Source organism: Tamandua tetradactyla, chromosome 16 (genome assembly GCF_023851605.1).
Source record: "Tamandua tetradactyla isolate mTamTet1 chromosome 16, mTamTet1.pri, whole genome shotgun sequence".
NCBI classification, from domain to species: domain Eukaryota; kingdom Metazoa; phylum Chordata; class Mammalia; order Pilosa; family Myrmecophagidae; genus Tamandua; species Tamandua tetradactyla.
In genome coordinates, this window is record NC_135342.1 from 83929485 (window position 1) to 83950677 (window position 21193).

At 43.3% G+C, this 21193-nt stretch overlaps 1 protein-coding gene across 7 annotated transcripts in view; it reads right to left on the reverse strand.

The window, feature by feature from the left end:
• The window catches only part of FANCA (FA complementation group A), a 107686-nt gene extending 90053 nt beyond the window's left edge, over positions 1 to 17633 (reverse strand). For all 7 annotated transcript variants that reach the window (XR_013163808.1, XR_013163806.1, XR_013163807.1 and 4 more), the window contains exons 1-6: positions 17530 to 17633; positions 16427 to 16536; positions 15935 to 16028; positions 13775 to 13917; positions 13545 to 13640; positions 12270 to 12343 (exon numbers count right to left, since the gene is read on the reverse strand). Coding sequence is in view for 4 of the 7 variants with exons in the window: in XM_077133322.1 (XP_076989437.1) it covers positions 12270 to 12343; positions 13545 to 13640; positions 13775 to 13917; positions 15935 to 16028; positions 16427 to 16536; positions 17530 to 17602 (590 nt within the window). In the remaining 3 variants the exon portion in view is untranslated. The remainder of the gene's footprint in view (positions 1 to 12269; positions 12344 to 13544; positions 13641 to 13774; positions 13918 to 15934; positions 16029 to 16426; positions 16537 to 17529) is intronic.
• Positions 17634 to 21193: the final 3560 nt, after the last annotated feature.

Below are 21193 nucleotides of genomic sequence, written 5' to 3' on the forward strand. Positions count from 1 at the left end.
AGAACTTCATGAAGAAAGTAGAAAGACAGCCTACACAATGGGAGACAATATTTGGAAACGACATTATCAGATAAAGGTCTAGTATCCAGAATTTATAAAGAGATTGTTCAACTCAACAACAAAAAGACAGCCAATCCAATTACAAAATGGGAAAAAGACTTGAACAGACACCTCTCAGAAGAGGAAATACGGATAACCAAGAGGCACATGAAGAGATGTTCAACGTCCCTGGCCATTAGAGAAATGCAAATCAAAACCACAATGAGATATCATCTCACACCCACCAGAATGGCCATTATCAAGAAAACAGATAATGACAAGTGCTGGAGAGGATTGGAGAAAGAGGCACACTTATTCACTGTTGGTGGGAATGTCAAATGGTGCAACCGCTGTGGAAGGCAGTTTGGCGGATCCTCAAAAAGCTGAATATAGAATTGCCATATGGTCCAGCAATACCATTGCTAGGTATCTACTCAGAGGACTTAAGGACAAAGACACAGACATTTGCACACCAATGTTTATAGCAGCAATTATTTACAATTGCAAGGAGATGGAAACAGCCAAAATGTCCATCAACAGACGAGCGGCTAAACAAACTGTGGTATATACATACGACGGAATATTATGCAGCTTTAAGACAGAATAAACTTATGAAGTATGTAACAACATGGATGGACTTTCAGAGCATTATGCTGAGTGAGACTAGCCAAAAACTAAAGGACAAATACTGTATGGTCTCATTGATATGAACTGACATTAGTGAATAAACTTGGAATATTTTGTTAGTAACAGAGACCATCAGGAGATAGAAATAGTGTAAGATACTGGGTAATGGAACTGAAGGGATACAGACTGTGCAACAGGACTGGATACAAAAACTCAGAAATGGACAGCACAATACTACCTAACTGTAATATAATTATTTTAAAACACTGAATGAAGCTGCATGTGAGAATGATAGAGGGAGGAGGGCTGGGGGCACAAAAGAAATCAGAAAGAAAGACAGATGTTAAAGATTGAGCTGGTATTATCTAGGAATGCCTAGAGTGTATAATAATAGTGAAATGTACAATGTACAAATTTTAAAAATGTTTTTGCATGAGGAAGAACAAAGGAATGTCATTATTGAAGAATACTGAAAATAAATGGTAATTAATATTTTAAAATGTCACCTTCTGTGTGAGACTAAAGCAAAAAATGTTTATTTGTTACAAAATTTATATTTTGACTAGTTCATTTTCTAATATAACTTATGTAGATAGTTTGACTGAACGGTATAAGTACTTGGAATCTCAGGTAGGACATGAGATTTTGCTGGTTTGTCCAGAGTGATGCCCCGATGAATCCCAGAGTGATTTTATCAGTGAGTGGAAAAGTATCTGCAAAGCCCCCTTCGGGGAGTGCTGGGAACGGGGAGAAATTCAACTTCCCCAAGTTGAATTCCTGATATTCTCACAAGCAGTGTGGACAACCAAAGCTATAGGCAGAGCCCCCCAGTCTTGGGGTTCATATGAAACGTAACCCCACAAAGGATAGGTCAAGTCTACTTAAAATTTAGGCCTAAGAGTCACCCCCAGGAGAGCCTCTTTTGTTGCTCAGATGTGGCCCCTCTCTTCAGCCAACACAACGAGCAGTCTCACCACCCTACCCCTCTCTATGTGGGACATGATTCCCAGGGGTGTGGACCTTCCTGCTAATGTGGGACAGAGATCTTGGAATGAACGGAGACTCAGCATCAAGGGATTGAGAAAAACCCTAGAATGAGCTGAGACTTAGCATCATGGGATTGAGAAAACCTTCTCGACCAAAAGGGGGAAGAGGGAAATGAGACAAAGTGTCAATGGCTGAGAGATTCCAAATAAAGTCGAGAGGTTATCCTGGAGGTTATTCTTATGCATCAAGTAGATATCATCTTGTTATTCAAGATGTTATGGAGAGGCTGAAGGGAACTGCCTGAAAATGTAGAGCTGTGTTCCAGTAGCCATGTTTCTTGAGGATGACTGAATAATGATACAGCTTTCACAGTGTGACTGTGTGATTGTGAAAACCTTGTGTCTGATGCTCCTTTTATCTACCTTGTCAACAGACGAGTAGAACATATGGAATAAAAATAAATAATAGGGGGAACAAACGCTAAAATAAATTTAGTTTAAATGCTAGTGATCAATGACAGCGAGGGGTAAGGGGTATGGTATGTACAACTTTTATTTCTCTGTTATCATTTTATTTCTTTTTCTGTTATCTTTTTATTTCTTTTTCTAAATCGATGCAAATGTTCTAAGAAATGATGAATATGCAATTAAGTGATGATATTGTGAATTACTGATTATGTATGTTGTTTTATTTCTTTATTTTTTTAATTAATATATAAATTTTTAAAAAAAGAATGTATATCAAGAATGTTGTGTTTGTTGGTTGGTTACAAAAAATTATTTTAAAAATAATAATGAAGGAAAAAAAGTTATGCTTACACTATACTACAGCCTATTAAGCATCCAATAGCAATATGTCAAAAAAAAAAATACCCGAATATACATTCTTTAAATTTAAAAATACTGCTAAAACAGGCTAAGCATTTTGAGAGTGGTCAGGAACTCTCTTTCCCAGTGGAGGGACTTGCTGTGGGGCTGATGGCTGCTGACTGATCTGGGTGGTGGTTGTAAACACTGGAGTAGCTGTGGCAATTTCTTAAAATAAGACAACATTGAAGTTTGCTGAATCAACTGACTGATTCCTTTCATGAAAAATTTCTCTGGGGCATGCAATGCTCTTTGAGAGCATTTTACCCACAACAGAATGTCTTTCAAAACTGGAGTTAGCACTCTTAAGCCCTCTTGCTGCTTTGTCAATTACGTGTACATAATATTCTAAATCTTTTATTGTCATTTCAACAGCATTCATAGCATCTTCCATCTCAAGAAACCAGTATCTCTGCTCATCCATGAGAAGCAATTCCTCAACTGTTAAAGTTTGATTATGAGATTGCAGCAATTCAGTTCCATCTTCAGGCTCCACTTCTAATTCAAATTCTCCTGCTATTTCCATCACACCTGCAGTTTCTCCTCCACTGACGTTCCGAACCTTTCAAAGTCATCCATGAGGAATGGAACAAACTTCTACCAAACTTTCTGTGAATGTTAATATTTTAACCTCCTCCCATGAATCACAAATGTTCTTAATGGTATCTAGAATGGCAAATCCCTTCCAGAAGATTTTCAAATGACTGCAAAGACCCATGAGAGGAATCACTCTTCTAGGGCAGCTGTAGCCTTATGAAATGTGTGTCTTAAATAATAAGGGCTGAAAGTCGAAATGACTCCTTGATCCATGAGCGATACAAAATGGATGTTGTTAGGAAGCATGAAAACAATCACCTCATTGCACATCTCCATCTGAGCTCTTGGGTGACCCAGGTGCACTGTAAACAAGCAGTAATATTTTGAAGATAATCTTTTTTTTCTGAGCAGTAGATCTCAAAATTGGGCTTAAAAAATTCAGTAAATCATGTGGTAAACAGATGTGCTACCGTTCAGGCTTTGCTGTTCCATTTTCAGAGCACAGGCAGAGCAGAGGTTAATATAATACTAAAGGGCCCTAGGATTTTTCAAATGGCACATTAATAGGAGACTTAATACATCACATTCAATAATAAAGAGAACATCTACTCAGAAGATCAACAAGGAAATAGAAGACTTGAACAATACTCGAAAACAACCAGACCTAACAGACGTGCAAAGTGCACTCACCCAGCAGCCACAGAACACCATTCTTCTCAAATGCACAGGGGTCATTCTCCAGGACAGACTATATGTTGGGTCACAAAACAACTGTCAATAAATTAATAAATACTGAAATCATACCATGTATATTTTCCAACCACACTAAAGTGAGGCTAGAAATCAGTAAAGGGGAAAAATGGAAAATCCCCAAATATGTGGAAATTAAACTATTTTCACTTAAATAAACAATGGGTTAAAGAGGAAACTGAAAAGCAAAATGAAATTATCTTGAGGTGAAAGAAAATAAAAATATTAATGTACCAAAACTTATGGGATACAAGGAAGGCAGCAACGAGAGGGGAAATAGCTTTATTTGCTTACACTGAAAAAGAAGATCAACTAAGAGGATTAAATATCTAAGAACAAATTTAACCGAGGATGTGAAGGATCTGTATACAGACAACTACAGAATACTGCTAAAAGAAATCAGGGAACACTTCCAGCAAGATGGCAGAACAGGACAGGCGAAGTTCACCTTGCTCCAAGGAGCACTAGAGAAGTGACAGAAAAACAACACGACAGCAATTCAGGGTGCGAGTGGCCTGAGAGGGACTTCTATACTGCACAGGGAGGTCCTGGATGAAAAAGCAGGTTCAATGCAATACCAATTAAAATTCCAACAACCAGGACAACCAAAGCAATAGGCTGAGCCCTCGGTCTTGGGGTTCACCCTATACAACTTATCCCTGCAAAGGCTAGGCTAAGCCTACTTAGAATTAGGCCTAAGAGTCACCCCCAGAGAACCTCCTTTGTTGCTCAGATGTGGCCTCTCTCTCTAAGCCAACTCAGCAGGTGAACTCACTGCCCTCCCACTCTATGTGGGACATGACTCCCCAGGGTGTAAATCTCCCTAGTAACATGGACAGAACTCCCAGGATGAGCCAGGACCTGGCAACAAGAGATTGAGAAAGTCTTCTTGACCAAAAGAGGGAAGAGAGAAATGAGACAAAATAAAGTTTCAATGGCTGAGAGATTTCAAACAGTCAAGAGATTATCCTGGAGGTTATTCTTATGCATTATATAAGATATTCCTTTTTAGTTAATGGTGCATTGGAGTGGCTGGAGGGAAGTACCTGAAACTGTTAAGTTGTGTTCCACTAGCCTTGTTTCTTGGAGACAACTGCATCAAGATATTATGTTTAAATGTGATTGTGTGGTTGTGAAAACCTTGTGTCTGATGCTTCTTATATCCAGAATATGGGCAGATGAGTAAAAAAATATGGATAAAAAATAAATAAATAATGGAGGGACAAAAATAAATAAATAAATTGGATAAATGGAAACACTAGTGGTCCATGAGAGGGAGGGATAAGGTGTATGGTATGTATGAGTTTTCCTTTTTATTTCTTTTTCTGGAGTGATGCAAATGTTCTAAAAAAATGATTATGGTGATGAACACACAACTATGTGATGATAATGTGAGCCACTGATTGTAACCATGTATACAAAGTTTGTGTGTGAAGATTTCTCAATAAATTTTTTTTAATTCCATCAACTTTTTGCGAAGTATGAAAAGTTAGTTATTGAATTTCTTTGGAAGGGAAAGAGATATCAAATAGTTAAAAACATCCCTAAAAAGAAGAACAAAATGGGAGGACTAACACTTTCTGATTTTAAAGTTTATTACAAAGCCACAGTAGTCCAAACAGCATGGTACTGGCACAGAAACAGAAGTACTGATGGACTCGAACTGAGAGTGCAGAGAGGGATCACCAAACCTATGGACAACTCATCTTCAACAAGGACCCCAAAACCACTGATCTGAGACACAACAGTCTTTTCAATAAATGGGCATGGAAGTATCGGCTATCATAGTCAAAAGAATGACAGAGGACCCCTATCGTACATTCTATACAAAAATTAAAATGGATTGAAGACCTAAATATAACAGTCACTACCATAAAACTCCTAGAAGAAAATATAGGGAAACACCTTCAATACCTAGTAATAGGAGGTCACTTCCTAAACTTTATACCCAAAGCACAAGCCACAGAAGAAAAATTAGATAAATGGGAACTCCTCAAAATCAAATGCTTCTGTGTCTCAAAGGACTTTGTCAAAAAGGTGATGAGGCAGCCAACTCAACAGGAGAAAATATATGGAAATCATTTATCGGATAAAGGTTCTATATACTATATACATAAAGAAATTATACAACTCAACAACAACAAAAAACCCAGTCATAAAATGGGCTAAAGATATGAATAGACATTTTTCCAAACACCAAATACAAATGGCTAAGAAGCACATGAAGACATGCACTTTTTTATTAACTATAAGGGAAATGCAGATCAAGACTACACTGAAATATTTCACATCTATAAGATTTTTTCAGACCTCTAAGATGGCTGTTTTTAAACAAATAGGAAACTATAAATGTCAGAGAGAATATGGAGAAATTGAAACATGCACTGCTGGTGAGAATGTATAATGGTTCAGTCACCGTGGAAGACACACAACGCATACCAGTCTGGACAACTTGGACCGGGTGGAGTCCACTCAAAACTGAGAGTCCCCCAAGCCATGGAGGCCAGCGCGCCTCCCCCACAGGCTACTTCCCAGAGGAGAAAAGAAAGAGATGTTAATAGCAGCAAGGGGCTGAGCTCTACCAAGCTCCAATTGTGGAATTAATTAACAAATTCTGACTATTAAAAATAGGCCCCTAGCTCAGCTGAACCCTCAAGTAAAAGGTAAGGTTGCTGGTTTCTGCCCTGGTACACACTGGGCAGAGCTGACAGAAAAAGTTAAAAACAAACAAACAAACAAACAAAAACAGGGTTTTTTGGATGGGACAGCACAAAATACTTGAAAGGCTTTAGGCCCTGAATGAAAGGAGGGGGCACACAGGACCTGGAAATACACAGAGCAACGTACCAACTTAAGCTCTTGATTGGCAAACCCAAGGAACCAGAATCCTACTCTGAAAAGGAATTTTTTTTTTCTTCTCTTTTTTGTGGCTGTTTCTCTACAACTTGACTGCTCTTTGGATACAACTGCAGGGCCTCTCGGGCAGAATTAAGCTTGTCTGAAGGCTGTGCCTTCCCCAGGAGAGGTGGAGCCCAGCTCTGATAGAATCCCTCCCTCAAGGAATTCAAACCCCAGGGTCTGGAAAACTAAAGCAATTAAAGCCAGCCAAAAACTCTCCTCTGTCTCCACCACACCCCAGCAGAGTCTACTAAAGTTAAAGGTACCACATCATTTTATACTGATGGGACCTGCTGGCAGACAAGCACCACACACTGGGCAGGATAAGAAAAGCTGAGCCCAGATACATACATTATAGGAAAGTCTTTCAACCTGCTGGGTCTCACCCTCAGGGAAAACTGACACGGGTGACTCTTTCCTCCACAGAGGAGACCAATTTGGTCTGGGAAAATCTGGCTGGGATTTATAATACCTAAATAGACCCTCCTAAAGGGAAAAAAAAGGCACCATATAGGCAGGGCAAGAAACAAGAAAACAAGAACTGGAAAACTCTGATCTGTTAAACAAAACCTAAGCTAAAGGTCTAGAATAAGCTGAACTGAATGTCAAAGAACAGATAGACAACAAAGTCATCCAGCAAGAAAATCCTAGGTAAAAAAGTGAAAACAACCTCCAGAATAAACTAATTAAGGAAAGTAAATGCCTAGACACCAGCAAAATATAACGAATCATACTAGCAAAATTGAAGATATGGCCCAAAGGAACAAACCAACAATTCAGAATGAGATACAGGAGCTGAAACAATTAATTCAGAATAGTCAAACAGACATGGAAAACGTCATCAAAAATCAAATCAATGAACTGAGGGAGGATATAAAGAAGGCAAGGAACGAACAAAAAGAAGAAATCAAAAGTGTGAAAAAACAAATCACAGAGCTTATGGGAATGAAAGGCACGGTAGAAGTGATGAAAAAAAATTATGGAAACCTACTGTTCTAGTTTGCTAGCTGCCGGAATCCAACACACCAGAATAAAAGGGGATTTATTTTGTTAGTTCTTCAGAGGAAAGGCAGCTGACTTTCAACTGTGGTTCTTTCTTATGTGGGAAGGCACAGGGTGATCTCTGCTGGCCTTTTCTCCAGGCTTCTGAGTCCCAACAGCTTTCCCAGGGTGATTTCTTTCTGCATCTCCAAAGGCCTAGGCTGAGCTGCGAGTGCTGAGATGAGATATGCTGAGTTGCTTGGGCTGTGCTACGTTGAGCTCTCTCATTTAAGCACCAGCCAATTAAATCAAACATCATTCACTGCAGCAGGCATGCCTCCTAGCTGACTGCAGATGTGATCAGGAACAGATGAAGTTCATATACCATTGGCTCATGTCCACAGTAACAGAACTACGTGCCTTCACCTAGCCAAGTTGACACCTGAATCTAACTACCACACCTTCAATGTTAGATTTCAAGAGGCAGAAGATAGGATTAGTGAACTGGAGGACAGAACATCTGAAATCCGAAAAGCAAAAGACAATATAGGGAAAAGAATGGAACAATATGAGCAGGGACTCAGGGAATTGAATAACAACATGAAGTGCATGAATATATGTGTTGTGGGTGTCCCAGAAGGAGAAGAGAAGGGAAAAGGAGGAGAAAACTAATGGAGGAAATTATCACTAAAATTTCCCAACTCTTATGAAAGACTTAAAATTACACATCCAAGAAGTACAGCGTACCCTAGACAGAATAGATCCAAATAGACGTATTTCAGAATCCTTACTAATCAGAATGTCAGATGTCAAAGGGAAAGAGAGAATTCTGAAAGTAGCAAGACAAAAGCAATCCATCACATAAATGGGAAGCCCAGTATGACTATGTGTAGATTTCTCAGCAGAAACCATGGAGGTGAGAAGACAGTGGGATGCTGTATTTAAGATTCTAAAAGAGAAAAACTGCCAACCAAGAATTCTATATCCAGCAAAATTGCCCTTCAAAAATGAGAGGGAAATTAAAACATCTTCAGAGAAAAAAATCACTGAGAGAATTTGTGACCAAGAGACCAGCTCTGCAAGAAACACCAAAGGGAGCACTACAGATAGGAAAAGACAGGAGAGAGAGATATAGAGAAGAGTGTAGAAAGGAAGACTATCAGTAAAGGTAAAAAGAAGAAAAATTAAATATGACATATAAAATCCAAAAGTCAAAATGGTAGAAGAAAGTACTGCCCTTACAGTAATAACACCAAATGTTAATGGATTAAACTCCCCAATCAAAAGACACAGACTAGCAGAATGGATTAAAAAGCAGGATCTATATGCTGTCTGAGAAGCATCTTAGACCCAATGATAAACATAGGCTGAAAATGAAAGGCAGGGAAAAGATATTTCATGCAAACAACAATTAGAAAAGAACAGAAGTAGCTATACTAATATCCAACAAATTAGACTTCAAATGTAAAACAATTAAAAGAGAAAAAGGACACTGTGTTAGTTAGATTCAGTTGTCAACTTGGCCAGGTGAGCATACCTAGCCTTGTTGCTGCGGACATAAGCCAACGTACGTGAACCTCATCTGTTGCCAATTACATCTGCAGTCAGCTAGGAGGCGTGTCTGCTGCAATGAGTGATGTTTGACTTAATTGGCTGGTGCTTAAATGAGAGATTGCAACGTAGCACTGCTAAGCAGCTTGGCATTCCTCATCTCAGCACTAGCAGCTCAGCCCGGGCCTTTGGAGATGCAGAAAGAAGACACCCCGGGGAAAGTTGTCAGAACCCAGGGGCCTGGAGAGAAGACCAGCAGAGACCATCCTTGCCTTCCACGTGAGAAAGAACCTCAGTGGAAAGTTAGCTGCCTTTCCTCTGAAGAACCAACAAAATAAATCCCCTTTTATTAAAACCCAATCCGTCTCTGGTGTGTTGCATTCTGGCAGCTAGCAAACTAGAACAGATTTGGTACCGGAGAGTGGGGTGCTGCTGCGGTTTGCAAATACCAGATATGTTGGAACAGTTTTGGATGGCTAAGGGGAAGACTTCGGAGGAACTGTGAAGAGATTGATGGAGAAGTCCTGGAGGGCTTGAACAGACTGTTGGTGTAAATGGAACTACTACCAATCTTGACAAAGGAGGACACAAAAGGGAGAGATTGGAGTTTGCAGAGTGAGAACCATGGAAGTTCGGGTCTGAAGCCAAGAGACCTCGGCCAGGAGAGTGGACCCACCTGTATGCGTGGAGAGGATGAGTTTACCCTGAAGGGCGAGGATGAGTCTCCCCTCTCATTGCAGTGGAAGAGTTGTGCAGCCTCAGGCCTTGGAGAAGGCAGAGCATGCTCCTTGGGGAACTGGGAGAGCCTGGCTGCCACCATGTGGAGGGGTTGAGCGTGTGTCCCAGAAATGGCAGAGAGCCCAGGGGTGGCCCTGATGCCTGGAGAGAGTGGAGCCCAGAGGTGGTCTCTTCGATGTTCCCCGAGGTTGATTTGGAAAGAGGCCGGCCACTACATAGTCCCTTGGAAGGGGTGGGACTGCCACTTTCTAAAGCCGACGGATAAATGATTTTTAGACTTTGAGATCCCATGGCGCTTGCCCTGCAGGTTTTACACCTGTGTTCCAGTTTCTCCCTATGGAAATGACAATCTATATCCTGTGAATATCCTCCTTTGCAACTTGGCACCAGACAACTTGTTTTGAGTTTCACAGGTCCACAGCAAGAGAATTTTTTACATCTGTGTAAGGTGATGCTTGAAGTTGCCAAGTTGACAAGGGGTGGACATGTGTTAGTTAGATTCAGTTGTCAACTTGGCCAGGTGAGCATACCTAGTCTTGTTGCTGCGGACATAAGCCAACGGTACGTGAACCTCATCTGTTGCCAATTACCTCTGCAGTAAGCTAGGAGGCGTGTCTGCTGCAATGAGTGATGTTTGACTTAATTGGCTGGTGCTTAAATGAGAGATTGCAACGTAGCATTGCTAAGCAGCTTGGCATTCCTCATCTCAGCACTAGCAGCTCAGCCCGGGCCTTTGGAGATGCAGAAAGAAGTCACCCTAGGGAAAGTTGTTGGAACCCAGGGGCCTGGAGAGAAGACCAGCAGAGACCATCCTGTGCCTTGCACGTAAGAAAGAACCTCAGTGGAAAGTTAGCTGCCTTTCCTCTGAAGAACCAACAAAATAAATTCCCTTTTATTAAAAGCCAATCCGTCTCTGGTGTGTTGCATTCTGGCAGCTAGCAAACTAGAACAGACACTATGTATTAATAAAAGGAATAATTCAACAAGAAGATGTAACAATCATAAATATTTATGCACTGAGCCAGAGTGCTCCAAAATATGTGAGGCAAACACTGAAAAGAGAAAGAGACACATCTACATAATAGCTGGAGACTTCAATTCCCCACTCTCATCAATGGACAGAACATCTAGTCAGAGGACCAATAAAGAAACAGAGAATTTGAATATTACAATAAATGAGCTAGACTTAACAGACATTTAGAGAACATTACACCCCACAACAGTAGGATATATCTTTTTCTCAAGTGCTCACAGATCATTCTCAAGGATAGACCATATGCTGGTAAGTCTCAGTAAATTTAAAAAGATTAAAATTATACAAAATACTTTCTCAGATCATAAAGGAATGAAGTTGGGAAATCAATAATAGGCAGAGGGCCAGAAAATTCACAAACTTGTGGAGGCTCAACAACACACTCTTAAACAACCAGTGGGTCAACAAAGAAGTTACAAGAAAAATCAGTAAATATCTCGAAGCAAATGAAAATGAAAACACAGCATATCAAAACTTACGGGATAAAGCAAAGGCAGTGCTAAAAGGGAAATTTATTGGCCTAAATGCCTATATCAAAAAAGAAGAAAGAGCAAAAATCAAGGAATTCACTGTTCACTTGGAAGAACTAGAGAAAGAACAGCAAACTAACCCCAAAGTAAGCAAAAGGAAAGAAATAACAAAGATCAGAGCAGAAATAAATGAAATTGAGGACATGAAAACAATCAAGAAAATCAATAAAACTAGAAGTTGGTTCCATGAGAAAACTCAGTAAGATTGATGGATCCTTAGCGAAGATGACAAAAAGAAGAAGAGAATGGAATTAAATAAAATCAGAAATGCAAGAGGAGCCACAACCATTTTACAGATAAAGACTGAGATGGTATAATTTAGGAATGTCTGGAATGTACAATGACAGTAACTAAATATACAAATTTAAAAATGTTATTGTATGAGGAAGAATAAAGGAATGTCAATATTGTAGGGTGCTGAAAATAAATGGTAATTCGTATTCTAAAACTTTAAAAGAAAAAAAAAAGCATGGTACTGGCACAAGGACAGACATACAGACCAATGGAATCAAATTAAGAGCTCAGAAATCAGCTGTCCATTTATGGCCAACTGATTGTGAATAAGGGTGCAAAGACCACAGAATTCATAAAGAACAGCCTCTTAACAAATATTGTTAAGAAAACTGGAAAAACTGGATCTACAATTTCAAAAAAAATAGTCCATACTAGAGTAGGTTGCAAAAAATAAATCACACAATATTAAAGTAATACTAAATACTAATGGTACAATACCTTTCCAGTAGCTCTGGTAGGCTCACAGTCTTTTGTGAATGAAGATACCAAACAGCTTCAAGCAGCAAAGATTTCTGAAGACAATAATAATACTATCAGTCCTTTATGCTTGATTTTTCTTATAAAATGTTTAATCTGGGCTCTTAATCCTATGCTTTATTAAAAATTAAATCAAAAGTAACAAGCACATGCCTAAAATAAGTATTTTATCTACTACAGTTTCCAAATCACGGAGCCTTCCTTTAGGGGCTCCCCCCTTACCATCTTTCATTTCTCCTTTTCCCCATCCCCACTGTTGTACATACTTCCTGACTCAAGCTCAAGCCCAACCCACTTCCCATCCTTTTTCCGCACTGCAGCCAACAGGACACTCCAAAAAGCAATTGGGGACCTTACATGCCTCTCAGCTTCCAGGGCAGAAGTTAAAACTCTTCACTTGGGCACTCAGCTCCTTCACTGCAGCTGACACACAATCCCTCCCCCACCCTCGCCAGTCATTTCACTCAGGTCACGGATCTGTTTAAAGTGGCTGAGTCCTGCCCACGTGCCCTCCATGCCTGATGGTGCTAACTTCCACCCTCGCTTCAAGGCTCAGTGCTACTTCCAGCTCCTCCAGGAAGCTCCCCAGCCATCCCATCCAGTAACAGATTCAGTTCTTCTCTCCGTAGACCTGTGAACACCCGTGTTATCACAATTTTACTGACCTTTCCCCCAACTAGATAGTAGTCAGGTCTGGAGGGCCAGACCAGTGGGCAACAAAGGAAACAAACTCTATAATGTGCTGGATAAAAGAATGGGAGAAACCAACAAGGAAAGGTCTCTTTGTTTTTTTCTTTCCTTTTTCCTTTTCCTTGCTGATTCCACTTAGTATTACAAAGTGGTTACACTGAATTCTTTCAATTCATCAAAAACCTGTAAACCTATTTGTGTTTGAAATGCTTCAGAAAGAAGCAGATAAGAATTATTTCTTAATTATGTTTTTCTAATTTAGTGTATAGCTCCGGAAAATTCGTCGTAATGGTTTATCTTAAGATTGAACACGTTCTGCAATGTATTTTATTCTAATAAATATTACTGATGATGGATGAATTTTGAGAAAAATGGCAACAAAGTATTTCCCATCCACAAACCCATTTACTAACTTTTTTTTCCTTACTCTGTGGAATTAAGGAAGTGCTTGATAGCATTCCTAAGAAAATCTAGAGATTCTGCTAGCTCCCCCCAAATCAACAGAACATTGCTTGAAAAAACCAGTCAGTTACAATCTCAAATTACCTGTACTTTCCATAATTCCTGGCAGAAGGAGAGACGACAGAACATATTGTTTGCCAATAAATATTGCACAATGTCTAACAACGAAGACAGTCTCTTCTGAAAAGAGAGATCAAATCTTAAAAAAAAAAAAAAAAAAAAGGCAAATATCTGAAACAATGCTAAAACACCCCACTTTCCCGGTGGCGTAGGCGGAATGACGAGTGTGCGCCATCCCTGGGGTGGGCTCTTACTCTCTGCTCTGAGGTCAGGAGGGCAGTGTGACAGCACCCCTGAGGGGTCCTACAGATCTGCTCCAGGCCAGAGGCCACCGTTCCGGCCGCCAGGGCTCCCACTGCAACTCCCAGTTGTGAGGCTTGAGCCTGCAGAGCAGAGCCTTAAGGACAAAAGAGATCCGAGTCTTTCTCTTAGAATATGGTAAGACATGCAGTTTAAAAAGCCTATTTTAAGTTGTCGCGTCACAGAAAAATATCTTTTGAAGGGGAGAACAGATCTAGAGGGAAGAACATGATATACAAGTTAGACAATTTTATGCTGAACACGCATCAGAATCAGTGGCAACACCTGACGCCTGTAGTTGCTGATATATGTACATTTGTATGTTTTGTTTGACATCAAACGAGTGTGGCAGATAGATTCCAACCAAGCCCTTTCTTCATCCTCCTTTCCCGAGGGAGCACAATATGGGAAGCCTACAAGCTTTTTAAATTAATTCGTTTTTCAAGGACTTCCGTGTCAGAGACAGTGACGTGAGGCTGTGAGGCGAGGTTTCCTGGGGCTTGGACATGCACCTGCAGCGGCACCCGCAGCGCACCTGGAGCAGCACCTGGAGCAGCACCTGCAGTGGCACCCGGAACGGCACCGGCAGTGGCACCCAGAGCGGCACTTCCAGTGGTACCTGCAGCGGCACCTGAAGCATCACCCAGAGTGGCACCTGCAGCGGCACCCGGAGCAGCACTTCCAGTGGTACCTGCAGTGGCACCTGAAGCATCACCCGGAGTGGCACCTGCAGCAACATCCGGAGCAGCACTTCCAGTGGTACCTGCAGTGGCACCTGGAGCATCACCCGGAGTGGCACCTGCAGCGGCACCCGGAGTGGCACTTCCAGTGGTACCTGCAGTGGCACCTGGAGCATCACCCGGAGTGGCACCTGCAGTGGCACCTAGAGCGGCACCCAGAGTGGCACCTGGAGTGGCACCCAGAGTGGCACCTGGAGTGGCACCTGCAGTGGCACCTAGAGCGGCACCCAGAGTGGCACCTGGAGTGGCACCCAGAGTGGCACCTGGAGTGGCACCTGCAGCGGCACCTGGAGTGGCACCTGCAGCGGCACCTGGAGCAGCACCTGCAGCAGGACCTGGAGCACCAGGGCCAGCACAGGTGAGCGCAGGCTTCCCGGGCACAGGGCAATAAAGTGAGCAACGCCAAGAAGCACTGAAATGGGTGATGCCTACAAAAAAGCCATTTTCTACTTTATTTGGTTTCCAAACAAATTTAAAACAAAGGGAACCTGTGGCATGTGCCTTTCTCTTGTTCACCAACAGCTACACAGACCTCAAGTTACAGGACTGGAAACTACAAACCAAACAGCTGTGGTAAAAAAATAACTTCTGGGAAAAAAGTAGGAAAAGGTTGATTTCTGGCCATTTATATAAAGGCTAACTTTTGTATTTTCAGTATGAGTTAGCAGCCAATATCTTCAGCAGGAAAAACAACTAAAAATTTACAAATTAAGGGCTACTAATATTCTGCAGACAAGGTTAAGAATTTCCTTAAAAAAGTTCTTGATTCAGAAGTCCATATGAGGACTTGGGCTGAGCATGGTTGCTGGGACGACGATGCATAATGTAAAATTCAAATACAATTATGGCAATGGAAATCAATATCATTTGCCAATGACCTTTAGTAATCAATTGTCAAGGTAGATTATTTAAGAATACTTTAATAAAAACATAAAACAAATTAATGAATTAATATCTCTTTCTGAGCAAATCATTTCATGATAAAAATGTGAAGAACCAGAAAACAGCGTTTTTGTCACTGCTCCAGAATGCCTCATCTGCTCTCACACTGGGAGGGGCAGGTGGGCACTGGAATTGTCCTGCTTTTCCATGTGCTCCCTGGCAGCCCAGCACTCTGCACCTCCTCAAGAGCACTGCGTGTTGTCTCAGGAACACTGGCTGCGGCTGCTAGAGCTTCTGTGCCCTCGGGTGGCTCAGTGCTCACCACAGCACCCCAACGAGTCAGCACCACACCCCAAAGCATGACCCCGATACATCATCAGAAAACTGTTATTTGGGGAATTTAAATTTCTACATACTGCAAGCAAACCATGGTCACTTTATAGGAAAAGCCCTTCTGTAACACAGTATTAGGAAACTGAAGCTCCGACTTACCTATAAAGGAAGCGGAAGGGCTTGTGTGGGCCTCTGGGGCGTCACAGCCCATCAACTGGCTGAGACACAGTTTCTTACACAGTGGACCTTCCACCTAGACCCCAAATCACAAAGGGGCGTTGTAAATGCAAATGCAAGCTGTGTGTGCATCAAAACAACCTGCATCTCTGGCTATTCCTGCTGTCCATGCAAACAAACAAAAAACCTGCATATGCATAATGCTTGCCTAATGAGAATTTTCAAATACTTTGAGGTAAAAAAGTTTAAAAAATAAAATTTACTGAGAATTATTAAATTTATTTTTTAGCTTTTCTTTATCTTCAACAAGATAAACGCTCTCAGTGATTTTCTCACCTCATCAACATTTAAAGGGTGTTTTTACCAGATACTCTCTAGTCTTTCCAAGTACTGTTTTAGATTACGCCCTGGCTGGCTCAGAAAATCAAATCAAATCAAATCTGCCTGCAAAGCACAAACCAATTTCCTCTTTACCTCAAGCAAAAGGTCATTCAAGTTCTGATGGCGTGTCAGGAGGTGCACAGCTGCTTCCTTTACCTGCTGCTCCCTTTCAGGGCTGTATTTTTGCCTCTTCACCCTTCCCGCTGATGGAAAAAAATTCGTTTTAAAAATCACAACAGTATTTAGAAATCATGTAGTAACACACAGTGACTCTGCACTCCTGCTGAGACAATGCACCGAGGACGCGCCTCATTCTGGGGCATTCGTACCCAGAACGCATAACCTCAATCTAATCACGAGAGAACATCAGACCAACCCAACTGAGGATCATCCTATGAGGCAACCCATCAGCACTCCTCAAAAGGGACAAGGTCTGAGGACGGAGGTCACAGGCTGGAAACGTGGTATCCTGGGACAGAAAAGGGCAGCAGGCAGAGCTGGTGAAATCCAAGTGCAGTCTGTAGACCAGTTAGAAGTGTTGGTGCTGTTAATTTCCTGGGTTTGGTAATGGTACTACCATTTACCCCTCTTGTTAAAGGAATTTACATGGGTCATGCAGTTTGGGTGCCAACTTAAATTTAATACTTCAGCGTCATCCAGTTTGTGGAACCACCTTTCAGGATTTAGCAGTTGGTTTCAGGAGGAGGGTCACTTCTGCCTGGGAAGGAGAGGAATGAGGGGGAAGCCTGAGGGCTGGCAGAGGAGGGAGAACAGAAATGAGCGGGGATGGGGAAGACTGGGGGGGTAAGGGAAGAAAGGAGGGGGAGGCTGGAGGGAGAAGGCTGGGGGGGATGAGGAGTGGGGGCTGGGGGAGAGGAAGGAGGCTGGAGGGGGAGGGGGAAGGCTGGGGGTACAAGGGGAGGGGGATGCTGGGGGAGGGGAGGCTGAGGGGGGATGTTGAGGGAGGGGAAGCTGAGCGAGGGGGGTTGCGGGAGGGGAGGGAGAGGCTGGGGGGGAGGGGAGGCTGGGGGGGAGGGGAGGCTGAGGCAGCCTCCACGCCGCAGAGGCCCCAGGCCCGCAGTCCGGCTCCCTCGGCCTCATCCCCCCCCACCCAGGGAACCAGCGCGCGGGTGCCGGCGGCCACGAAGCCTCCGAGTCGGGGGACGTCTTCGGGCTGGCACCCCGCGCCCACTTACCCAGCAGCTCTGACCAGGACCTCCGGCGGCCCCCCGGGTCGGGGGCAGCGCCCAGCGGCCCCGCGCCCGACATGACCCGAGCGCCGCAGCCCCAGCAAGGCCACCCTGAGCCCGCGCCGTTGTCCCATTGGCTGCGGCCCGGCGCGCGCGCCCATTGGCTGACGTCCTGCCAGCCCTGTCTGGGAGAGCGAAGGCCTTGCGCCGCGGCCATTTTGCGGCGGCCATCTTGGTAGTGGCCACGCACGGCCCGTCTGCCGAGTAGTGCGCGTGCGCGCTTTAGGCGGAGACTGGTGGCGCGAGCTCCAGGTGGCGTCACGTGCCGGAAGGCTGTGCGGGTCCTGCCGGGAAGCCGCGGAGCCCTATGGCGCCTCCCCGGGGACCCCTCAGGCCGGTGGTGGAGAGGCGTGGTTGGGAGGGCCCGCCCGGCAGCTCGGGCGGCGGGGCGGCCCGTGCGCCCCGCCTTCGGAGGCCGGCCCAGTGCGTGTGCCAGACGCGAGCCGGTCGGTGGTTGGTGAATCTCGTTTCCGTAGCTGCGACCTTCGTTTTACTGGCATTTTTTTTTATAACTTTCGCATGCGGGGTCCTGAAAATAGATGGTAATTAATATTTTAAAATCTCAACTTCAGTGTGAGACTAAAGCAAAAAATGCTTATTTGGTACAAAATTCATCTTTTGACTATTGCATTTCCTAATATAACTTATGTAGACAGCTTAACTGAACACCATGAGTAGATGGAACCTTGAGTAGGACATGAGATGTTGATTTGTCCAGAGTGATGCCCGGATAAATCCCAGAGTGATTTGAACAGTGAAAAAAATAAGTTTTTGCAAAGTCCCTTTCGGGGAATGGTGAGGACCAGGGGGAAAATTCAACCTCCCCAAGTTGAATTCTTGATATTCTCACAAGCAGTGTGGACAACCAAAGCTATAAGCTGAGCCCCTAGTGTTGGGGTTTGTTCACATGAAACTTAACCCCACAGGGGATAGGTCAAGCCTACTTAAAATTAGGCCTAAGAGTCGCCCCCAAGAGAACCTCTTTTGTTGCTCAGATGTGGCCTCTCTCTCCAGCCAACACAGCAAGCAAACTCATCACCCTACCCCTGTCTACATGGGACATGACTCCCAGCGGTGTGGACCTTCCTGGCAATGTGGGACAGAAATCCTAGAATGAGCTGAGACTCAGCATCGAGGGATTGAGAAAACCTTCTTGACCAAAAGAGAGAAGAGTGAAATGAGACAAAGTGTCAATGGCTGAGAGATTCCAAACAGAGTCGAGAGGTTATCCTGGAGGTTATTCTTATGCATTAAGTAGATATCACCTTGTTATCCAAGATGTAATGGAGAGGCTGGAAGGAACTGCCTGAAAATGTAGAGCTATGTTCCAGTAGCCATGTTGATGCTCCTTTTATCTACATTGTCAACAGATGAGTAGAACATATGGAATAAAAATAAATAACGGGGAACAAATGTTAAAATAAATTTAGTTTGAAATGCTAGTGATCAATGAAAGGGAGGGGTAAGGGGTATGGTATGTATGAATTTTTTTTCTGTTTTCGTTTTTTTTTCTTTTTCTGAATAGATGCAAATGTTCCAAGAAATTATCATGATGATGAATGTGCAACTATGTGATGATATTGTGAATTATTGATTATATATGTAGAACGGAATGATCAAAAGAGGAATGTTTGTGTTTGTTATGTGTTTTTTGGTATTTAAAAAAATAAAATTAAATAAATAAATAAAATTTAGAAAAGTCACCCTAAACGTGATTAGACTCTCTGGTCCCATGAAGAGAGCCCAGGGTGTGCCATTAGCACTTTGTGCCTCTTCTGCCGCCGCCTGGGGAGGGTCACAGCAGAAGGCGCGCGGGGGCTGGCTGGAGCCTGTGCTGGGTGGCAGCCGAGGCAAACACTTCTGTGCCCTGCACCCCTGCGGCCACTCTCTGGCCGCTTCACCTCCAAGCGCGGGTCGGCATTCTGCCCAGTAGAGACGGGGCCCTCCAGGGGTGCAGACCGCGTGCTGGGTTCCTTCTGGAGTCGTTCTCAGCATGAGCTGCTGGACACGACGGAGGCGGGGAGGCAGGGCTGAGCAGCCCTCTGGCCCAGGAAGCCGAGGATACAGGCAGTTTTTGCCCCAACACCTCCCTCAAGGTCAGGACACCCCTGACAGGACCAGGATGGGCATTTGGCCCCGACTATGAGGCCAGACACGTTGCCAAACAGACGTTTGTTAAGTGGTTGTCATTCAAAAAGTCTCACCGTGCTTGCTGTCAGCTGAGATACTGTCCAAGAAAAGGAAAGCCCCTGGGTTTTTTCACCGTCAACTTATCTGCAAAGGGAAAAAGCAAGACAGCATTCTGGTGCCTTACTTGGTTATCATTTCATTAATTTTTTTAACCTTTCTTAGGTTGTTAAATATGCATTCAAATGATTTCTAAATGTTGTGTTAATTTCTTTTTTTTCTTTAATAAATAAATAAATAAATAAATAAATAAATAAATAAAAAAAATATGCATTCAGAAATAAAACAAAGCTTCCCTATGACAGTCGGTTATAAAGCACAACCTGTGAAACACCAGAGCCCCCTGCTCCGAGGATCCTCCAGACCCTGACACACAACCTACTTCGGGCGACTCTGCCTGACTCTGATGACCTCCTGCGTTTGCACGGAGCTGTGGGGGTCACTGTGACAGCCGCTGCATGTGGCATACGTGATAGCAGCTGCATGTGGCATATGTGGCTAAATTAAGTGAAATGAAATTTTTAACTGAATTTCTCAGTTGCGCAGTCCCCAAGTCCACTGGCTGCTGAGCAACAGCCCAGATAGAGACCACTTCCATCATTTTAGAATACCGTGATGGGCAGTGCCGTTCATTTATTTTTCCCTGTTTTCTAACTTGTATGAATGGAATCATACTGTGTGCATTCCTCTGTATTTCTCTTTCCCTTGATCTTATATCTGTTTATAGCTACAGTTCATCCATCTTTCATGGTTGTATAGTATTCCAGTGTCCGCATATACGTTTTTTAAATGTTCAGGTTTCGGCAGCTCAAGATTGGAGGTGGTTGAGGCCTCGAAGCAAGCTGACCCTTGCCTAAGGCTGTGGGCTCTTCAGAGGAAAACCAGCCCTCTCTGTGGAGAAAGGGGCTGAGACCTGAGACATTCAGATTTTATGAATCACATCTGTTTTCAGGAAAAAGCCAAGAAACCAAGTTATCTGTAGGAAATGTGAAGCAAAGGCCAAAGGAGGCAGTTCAGATGGAGAAGCCGAGGCCCTGAGATGGATGGACCTCTCCAGGTTCACACAGAACTGGGGCTGGAGGTCAGGTCTCCAAATACCTGAGGAAAAGCGGTTTCTTTATGAAGGGGGTGTGTGTCTGGTGCACTGGAGACCAGGGGCCCATGTGAGGCTCAGATGGCCCAGGGGAGAATGCCTACTGGAGGCTTTGGACCTGGTGGTAACAGCAGCCCCGTGACGACTCCCCAGACCACCATCTAAGAGCCTAAGACACCGAGTTACAAGATGTGGTGGTATTTTATGTGCCCCCAAAGGGGGGAACCCTGCCAATTAAATTAGGACACGAGGCTTCTTGCTTGGAATGCAAAGAGCTCTTTTAGATTTATTTAGACAAATTTTCCATGCATTTTTATGCATTCGTGAAAA